The following is a 9,381-nucleotide window of genomic DNA, read 5'->3' on the forward strand; positions in this document are numbered from 1 at the left end:
ATTATAAATTTAAAATTTAAAAATTTAAATTCAAATATAATGAGAGAGGTGATACCATTATTTTCTATTTATAACTATCAATTATTTTTTTTATTCCATCTTATCTATCCAAACGCTATTTTTCTTATTTTCGGGAACAACCAAATTTTCATCTAAATACAAAATTTGTCTAGTTCTTACTTATATTTAAACTTACACCTATCCCTGGTATAAGCTAGTTCTCACTTATACTTGAACCAAACGAAGCCTTAATTTGTAACCAAACGGTAGAAGACCTGGGAGGAACGATCAAAGCGGGTTGTTCTAGAACAATCCGTTAAAAATTATTCCTAAAAAAACTAAGAACAACTTTGTTTTCTTTATTCGATTAGATAAATACATATATAAATAAATATATTAATATAAATATTATTTTTATGATAATATATTTATACTTAAATTTTATTACGTAATGTAAATTAACTAAATTTGATATATTATTTATTTTATTAAGTTTTATCATTTATATATTAATATTTGATTATTTTATTTTATATTAAGAATTATATAATAATATATATATATATATATATATATATATATATATTTAATTTGCATTGAAATTTATAATATTATTAATTAAAATTATGCGGATATTGTTAGTGTTAAACTTTATTCATTACATATATTATGAATAAATTATATAAAATAAATTATTATATATGATAAAATAATATACTATTTTAATAAATTGTTACATAAAATACTATATTATAAATTACTATATGAAATAATTTTATATAAAATATAATAATATAAATTAATTATTTTATTTTTAATAATATATTTAGATATTATTTTAGACTTTTTATTCAAACGGTACTAAAGATATTTTGTAGAATATTTTCGAATGTATCGAAATATAAATTTATAATAATTCTATTTGTACCAAAATATTTTCTGTTTTCGGAAAATAATAAAAGTTTTTTTTTTTGAGAAATAAATAGCACGCTACCCGCTTTGTTTATTTTATTTAAAAATAAACTTAGCTGAAAATGTGAATCAACTAGAATTCGAAATTGGATCTCAGATACCAACCATCGAGCCTTTGACACTTGCTCGAAGGACAGTGGGTGGAAAATAATAAAAATTGTTATTCCAAATTTTGTTTTCTAAAGCAAACGCAGATAAATTTTCTTTTTTAATTTTTTCCATAATCCCTCCGTCCTCTCAAAGTGCTTTGCGAAAAAGGAGAATGGGGGCGGAGGAAGGGGACGACGACGCGAGGAGGGAGGCCGCCTTGGCCGCCACCCGCCTCCTCGACCCCAACTTCAAACCTTCCAAACTCACCCAATCCCAGCTCGACAAGTTCAAGGTCATCCTCTTCTTCTGCCCCCCTCTTTTTTTTTTTTTTTTTTAGGTATACTAATGCTTAGATTTCTTTATAGAATTGTTATCTATGGCCCAGATTCAAGTCTAAGCGTTTTTTTTTTTTAATTTTATTATTTTATTTAAGAGTAGAATCGTTGAATTGTGTAAGTTAAATTGTAAGTTAAGAAGAAAGTAGGAGCAATCGTGATGTCGAAGTTTCTTGGATGTAAATTTTATTTGTTCTGATTCATTCATAATTGCAGCTAAAAAAGGTGTTGGGTTCTGCCACCATCCAGAAATTTGTAGTGAGTTTGGCTGTCAAAAAGTTGCAACTGAGGGAGAGAAATTTGTAGTGAGTTTGTAAGTAGCCAACCCAACCAAATGATTTTAGCACTAAAGCTCTATATTCAGCTTCTGTACTTGAACGAGCAACAACAAGTTGTTTCTTGCTACATCAGGTGATCAACGAATCCACAAAAAACACACAATAACTAGTTGTAGAGCAATGATCATTAACATCCTTGGCCCAATCAGCATCTGAAAAGGCTCGTAATTATAGTAGCCCTTGAAAAAAGAGATCCTTTGAGATTATGGATAATGCGAAGCGCTGCTGCAAAATGAATGGTTCGAGGAGTTGCCATAACTTAGCTGACAATATGTACAACATAAGTTATATCTGGACAAATTATTATTAGATAAACAAGACTGCCAACAAGTTTACGGTAAAGCGTTGTGTCTTTGAGAGGCTTTCCATCTGCAGATCTAAGCACTACATTGATCTCAAGAGAGGAAGCAACTGTATTATCATTTGTAATACCTGCTTGGGAAATCAACTCATACTTGACTTGAGAAAGGATATAACCATAAGAACTAATACAAGACGTATAAATATGTATACTAACACTAATAACTATTAAGGACACACCTTCAAACTAATTTACAACTATAGGCTTGGTAAAATTCACTTCCCATCTTTGCAACCTCACCTATGCCTGAGGAAGGAGTCCTTAGTCCGTATGCTGCTATTTTGTTTTGTCTTTTGTATTATGTGAATTTTTCTCTGCAAGACCTATTGATCTCAAAAGATCTTTCTCGAATTGTTCAAGACTGAAGCGCATGTTTTTCTTGATCTAGGGTTTGTCAAGTTTTGTATTCTAATGCATTTCTATTATCTGGCACTTTAATAACACATAACAATGAAACTATGATCTTCAAATTGATGTGAAACTTAATTTTGGACTCTTGTTTGCCCTTAGTGAAACAAGGTACTCCAGTGCAGGAAGTTTCCATCATTTTAGGTCTGTGGGTGTCCAACTATCCAAGGTTGTAATTAGCGGATAGTTGGTACTATGGCAGTTCAGCTCGTTGTTCGCGAGCCAACTTGTGTTCGGCTTGAAATGAGCTCGAGATCGATTGCTCGTTTAATAAACGAGCCGAATACGAGCTGAGTTTTTTTTTGCACGAAATCTTAATGAACTGAACACTAGTTGGGATTAGCTCGCTCGTGTTTGGCTCAATATAGCTCGAATATATGTGTGTGTGTGTCTGTGTAAGTATGTATATTTATGTATGTATATATATATATATATATATATATATATATATATATATATAGAGTGCGTCTACTATACTTTCGAAAGTACCGGGACCTCCGTGCTTGTAAGTTGTTTTCGATGATAGGACATCCGATTTGACGATCGGCTCCGTTAGGTATAATCTATCCTATTGGAACTATCTAGAAACCAAATTTTATAATTTTTTGACATCATTTTACTAAGCGATCAAAAGGTCCCAAAAATGACTATTTTAATGGCCGATGCGGCACGTTTTTAAGTTCAACGGTGTAGAAGTATCCAAATTACGTGAAAATTTAATAGAAAATTCTACTTAACGTCGATAGCACGATCAATACTTCCGATTTGAAATTTGAGTCCTTTATCATTGTTTTTTTTGAGATTTTTATTTTCGGCCGTTCATTTTGAGGCTACTCGTTCACTAGGCAAATGAAGTAAAAAAATTATGAAATTTAGTTTCTAGAAAGTTCCAATAGCGTAGATTATGTCTAACGGAACCGATCGCCGAATCGGACGTCCCATCATCGAAAACAACTTACAAGTACAGAGGCCCCCGTACTTTCGAAAGCATAGGAGCCTTGCTCTCTCTCTCTCTCTCTCTATATATATATATATATATATATATATATGACGTACATTATATAAATGTATGTATGTATGATGTACATACATACATTCTTTAAGGGCCTATCCGAAAGAGAATCCAGGACCTCTTGTTCATGAGTATCTACATATATATATATATAGTTGAGCTAGAATACTCTCAAAAGCACCAAAAGAGTGGTGCTTTTGAGTTTTTAGCCATTGGATGAAGAGATATAGGTTTGAGATGATGGTGGTAGGTGGTAGTAGGTGGAATAGTGTTTGATCCAAAGGCTATTAGTAATCAAGGAGTAGATCCAAGGGCTAGAAACTTAGAAGCACCAAGGGGTTGGTGCTTCTAAAAGTATTCTAGCTCAATTCTATATATATATATATCTGTATATATATATATATATATAGAGTACCTCTTCTGTGCTTTTGAAAATACGGATGACTCTGTGCTTATAAGTTATTTTCGAGGACATTTGAGTCAACGATCGACTTCGTTAGGCATGATCTACGTTATTAGACCTATCTAAATCCAAATTTCATAATTGTTCGGCATCATTTATGAAATGATCGAAGCGGCCCAAAATCAACAATTTTAATGGTCGTGGTGAGCTGCTTGCAAGTTTAACGGTGTAGAAATATCCAAATCATATGAAATTTTGATAGAAAATTTTTTATACTATATTAAACCAAGATCAATACCTTTGATCTAAAGTTTTAGTGTTATATCATCACTTTTTATGAGATTTTTTTTTTAACTATTGATTTTAAGCACTTTCGATCATTAGGTAAATGATATTGAAAAATCATAATTAATTTTTTAGATACTTTCAATACTCTAGATCAAGTCTAACAGAGCTGATCGTCGATTCGGAAGGCCCAGCATCAGAAACGACTTGATAGCACGGAGGCTACTGTGCTTCTAAAAGCATATAAGCTGGACTTTATATGCACGTGCGCGCGCGCACACACACATACGTATGTATGTATGTATATTACAAATTATATGTATATATATTACAAATTTCTACTATTTGGATTTTAGGCCACAAATGTAAAGAAATCTATATTTTATAAATTTTAATTATTAAATTATGATTCTAGTTTTTTTACTTTTCTTTCAACTTTTCACCCAGTAGTACCACTGATAATCGAAGTTGTTGTTTGTGAGCCCGTTCGTGTTCGGTTCACTAATAAACAAGCCAAACACGACTTGGATTTTTTAGCTTGATAACGAGCCAGCTAGTGTTCGACTCATTTAATAAACAAATGAATGTGAGCTAGCCCCAACTTGCTCATGTTCAGCTCGTTGACAGCCCTAGCTAGTACATACGTTGGGAGGGGGAGTATCAAAGCGATTGCGGATAGCGGACTGCATTTGTATTTCAAAAAAATGCAATAACATGTTAGTTCCAAATATAGAACTATAACACTTTCAATTTCTCTACATTTATATTCCAAAATAATGTTTCTGTTTAGCATAATGATCCTTCATAGCTTTGGTGATCCTTAATTGGCTCCTACCGATAAACCTGTGTTGCCACCATGTTGCTTTTCAGCTTATGTGAATAAAATTATGATTTTCTCATTTGTTTCTTGTTAGAAACATGATGGAATAGTTCCTCCAGTATTGACTAGTTTATTTCTTCTATTAGGACAATTTCTTAAGGTTCTAGTGATTTTAAAATTTAATCGACCTATCTAATCTCTAAAAAACTGAGGTAAAAAACCCTTTTTTGTCTCAATATTTGCCGTTACGGATGCCATGGCAGTCACTATGATCCTAGTCTGCTATATTTTGTTTTTAACAGCATAGCGTAGCGTTTATCCATTAAAACTGCTATAGCGGTCCTAGCTTAGAACGCTACAACTATCTTATATGCTACACTTCTTTAATGCAATATTCATAAAAACATAGAACTAAGTTGGTTTGAAATGATAAATTTCATTCCATGATTGAAAAATTACTGATGTGATCCTCCTCTTCCCAAAGGGGTCACTTATGCTAGAAGCACTCTAGCCCTAGGCTTGCTTAACCCTCTAAACCTTTTGGGCCTAACCACCGCCCAAAATGCTGTAGCTGGGTTGAAAGGTTTAGTCCTATTACACCTTATGTATAGGGCTATTTCAAATTCTGAGGGTGTCATTTTTCTCATCCCTTTAAGCTCTGACGTCCTCGTCAGGCTTGAGTATCTCACAAGCACCAAGCGATGTAAGACTCGTCTTGCTAGCCTTATCATTTAGACCCTGACTCATCATTTTCAAACCTGGCTTAGCCTGTCATTCAGATCCTGCCTCAGCCAAGATTCATCATACACTTCCGCCTGGTGATTGGCTCTGATACCAATTATCATCCTTTGCTTTCCACGGGGCCACCCATCCTAGAACTACTCTATCCCTAGGCACCCTTAGCCCTCTAAACCTCTTGGGCCAAGCCACCATCCAAATGCTATAGTTGGGTTGAGAGGTTTAGTCTTGTATACCTTATTTATAGAACTATTTGAAATTTCGGGGTTGTCATAACTAAACTCATCAGCTTGTAACTTACGTGATATTCTTGAAAGCCATCTTGCCTTTCATGTTCTTGATATGTTTCTTAGTGATTTGTGTGGTTTCTTTTTTTGAAAAAAAAAAAGGAGGCCTACCATGACGGATATTTTAATGAGTAGTGGCTCTTCAGCTACCGTTTGGTTCGGGGTTAAGGAAAAACTAGTTATTTCAGGGATAGGGTTAAGTTCAGGGTTAAGATGGGGTTAGAGTATTTTTGTGTTTGGTTAGGGATTGGAGTTAGTCCAGGATAGTAAAAAATAGTGTTTGGTTGGAGTAGGTGGGATAAGAAGGATAGTGGGTTATTATGAATAGAAAATAGTGTTTGGTTGGGGTTTGGTGGGGTTAGGTGGGGTTAGCTAACCCGGGATAGCCCATTTGAGGTGGGGTTAGCTAACCCCACCCATTTTTTGGGGTGTTTGGGGATAATATGAGGGTCAAGGGGTTATTCCACCCCTTAACCCCCAACCAAACAAAGGCTCAAGGTTCTGTTGAAGTCTATTCTAATAAGCACATTGTCGAAAGAAAAATATTTTTGAGAACCAGCAATAATGCACGCAAATAGGATAACAGCCTCGGCAGTTCTTACTTTTTAGTGGCTTTACTTGATTTACCCTTATTTTTTTGTTGTGTTTTCATCCCATCATAATTACATTACTGATTTACTTTGTTACATGTGGTAGGAATTGCACAGAAAACGGTTACAGATAAAAGAAAAAGGCAAGAGAAAAGAAAAACCTAAGGATAAAGGAAAACCTAATGGTACCTCCTTTACTATTTTCTTCTTTTGCTCCCTTTGCAACCATAAGCTGTTCAATCATGTAATTTCTCTCTTTAGGGACTGCAAAAACGAGTATGAGAGTAAGAAATAATCTTGACATTAAAGATACAGCAGATGTTTCTACAGCCAGTGCTATGAAAGATTCCGAGTACTCCAACTCGAAGGAAGAGGCTGGTTCGGTAAGAGTCATTATGTGTTTCTTTCTCTTTTCAGATGGTCTCGCATCTTAAAGTACTTCGTTCATAATCATTTTTATCAAAGTTTCTGTAAAACGAAACATTCCATGTTTATACTTCTAGTGTAGATGATCTCAAATTATTTTGATTCCTCAACGAAATCCGTTTCTAAACATACTAATGGTTTTTCCTCATGACATCAGGACGAAGCAACACTTACGCCATCAAAGAGGAAAAGGAAATTACATTGGGGGTATTATTTCTTTGTTGTGTGCCCTTTATGCTTTTTGCAATGGCAATATCTGTAGTAGAATATGTAGGTTGATGAAAATCAATCACCTTTGCAAGTTTTCTTTTTATATATAACACAATGGCCGGTTTGGATGTTTGAACAATCTATAGGGGGCTAATTAATTTTGTCTAGGAGTTTCCTTTGGTAATTATATCATTAAAACTTGAGTACTGTCCGTTGTAAGGCCCTAATAATCAGTTTTGAGGATACATATACCGCCTATGCGGTGATTTATCATATTCTTAAAATTTGGGATCATATTTTCCCACTTAACGCACTTTTAGATGTCTTTCTATCAGTTCTCAAAAAAATAAATAAGAGTAAATTGATCCTTGAGTAAGCAATTGGTAATGTGCTTGATTAAGTTATTCTGTCATCTAGATGGATGCATGAATAATACCATTCATGATCTTTGCTGCTGGTTGACTGTACGGAGTTTGAAGTACCACTGGTTTCCAGCATAGATTAGGATTTTGCTGTCGGCTCCACCGAGCGGCAAGCGAGAATGGACGCAGCAGTCAGTTGTTTATGAGAGTGTTCAATAGACCTATTGTCCAGACATTTGAGCCACTGTCCGATGTCTTGTGTTTATGGAGCAGGGATTACGACGGAAATCTAAAGCCAAAAAGAAATTTTGGCAACAAAAGTAGCGTAGAAAGTTACAACACCCCTAAAGTCTAGGGTTGTAAAGCATAAATACGCCAAAAAGACTAAACTACCAGATTCAAACATATTTGGATGGACTTTGTGAGATAAATTTTTTGCTTATACGAATCCCATACTTGTAGGTATTTAATATTTTTGACATATACGAAGGAGGCCAAAGAAGAAACTACCAGCTCAGTATAGTGAAGTATAATTGTGCTGAAGAAGTAACTACCAGATTCAAACATAGTTAGATGGACTCAGCAAAATGAATTATTTTCTTATGCGAAATGCATTTTGCGAAGTATTTAATGTAATTGACGTATGGGAAGGAGGCTGAATCTGTCTGCGGACGGGGTTTGTCATCTTCGACTGTTTTACTAAGAACATCAACTGCCGGAATGCTTATTATTCGGTGTTGTTTTTCTCTAATTATTTGAATACTTTTTTTTTTTTTTAATTGGTGAATACCACGTGCGCACATTCTTTTAGTCCTTGGGAGATTTAGACTCTCCCCTACTTTTGTTCATTAGAAAATAATCTTTTTCTTCATGCTATTTGTACCAGAATATCGTATCCTGTCTCCTGATTGTTTGTAAATTTTTTTTAATTGGTGAATACTTAGATACCTTTTTCCTTTTATTTCCAGGCTTGATGCGAAGGAAAGATGGGAAAGGAAATCAAACATGTAGATTGCGAACGACAAACTTGGAGCCGTCCAGTTGTCGGTTTGCTTCAAACTATCAGAGCTGTTTCACAATGAGAAGAGATCTTTCGAGGTCTATCGTTTCGATATCTGCGATCAGGCGTCGCCTTATTCAGAAGGTATTTATCACTTGTTAGGATTGTGAAGCGTAATGAAAAAGAGCGGCGCCATTTGTACATCCTGGAGAGAAAAATGAACTGCCAAAATTGATGTATGACAAATTAAAAGAAGATGTCTGTTTTTTTTTTTTTTTTTTTTTTTTTTTTTTTTTTTTTTTTATAAAAGAATTTATTTTTTGGTTCCCTCATCTTCTCCATTTTGTTTGGGTGGGGGTGTACATCGCTCTAGGGCTTGCCTTTGATTAGTTTTTTATATGACACCATCCATTTCATATTTTTTCAATTCAATGGTTCAATTTTTTTTCTCAAAAAATAGACTCGAGATCTAGGCTGAAATGCCGATCTCTCATGTTATAGAATCCTTTTTTTATATTTGGACCTCAGTTTACTCGAGGGGTCTTAAAAGTGACAATTTTAATAGTCTATAATCTATATAGGATGTTTTTTCATTCAATAGTATAGAAGTTTTCAAATCAAATTGAATATTTGGTACATAATTTTTTTTTAACTAATACGGAATGGAATCTATAACTCCAATCTTAGATTTTTTTATTCTATTTTTAGAAGGTTGTTCAATTTCGTTCCTTCTTTTTTGACGAG

General features: G+C 34.0%; 1 protein-coding gene across 1 annotated transcript; it reads left to right on the forward strand.

Annotated features, from left to right (window-relative positions):
* On the forward strand, positions 1,206–8,910 carry LOC109721981 (protein FAM204A). Its single transcript, XM_020249817.1, has 5 exons — positions 1,206–1,354; positions 6,746–6,824; positions 6,901–7,022; positions 7,223–7,272; positions 8,606–8,910. Exons 1-5 carry the CDS (start codon positions 1,235–1,237, stop codon positions 8,646–8,648), a joined length of 414 nt encoding a protein of 137 aa, XP_020105406.1. The 5' UTR covers positions 1,206–1,234; the 3' UTR covers positions 8,649–8,910.

Source organism: Ananas comosus, linkage group 16 (assembly GCF_001540865.1).
Source record: "Ananas comosus cultivar F153 linkage group 16, ASM154086v1, whole genome shotgun sequence".
NCBI lineage: Eukaryota > Viridiplantae > Streptophyta > Magnoliopsida > Poales > Bromeliaceae > Ananas > Ananas comosus.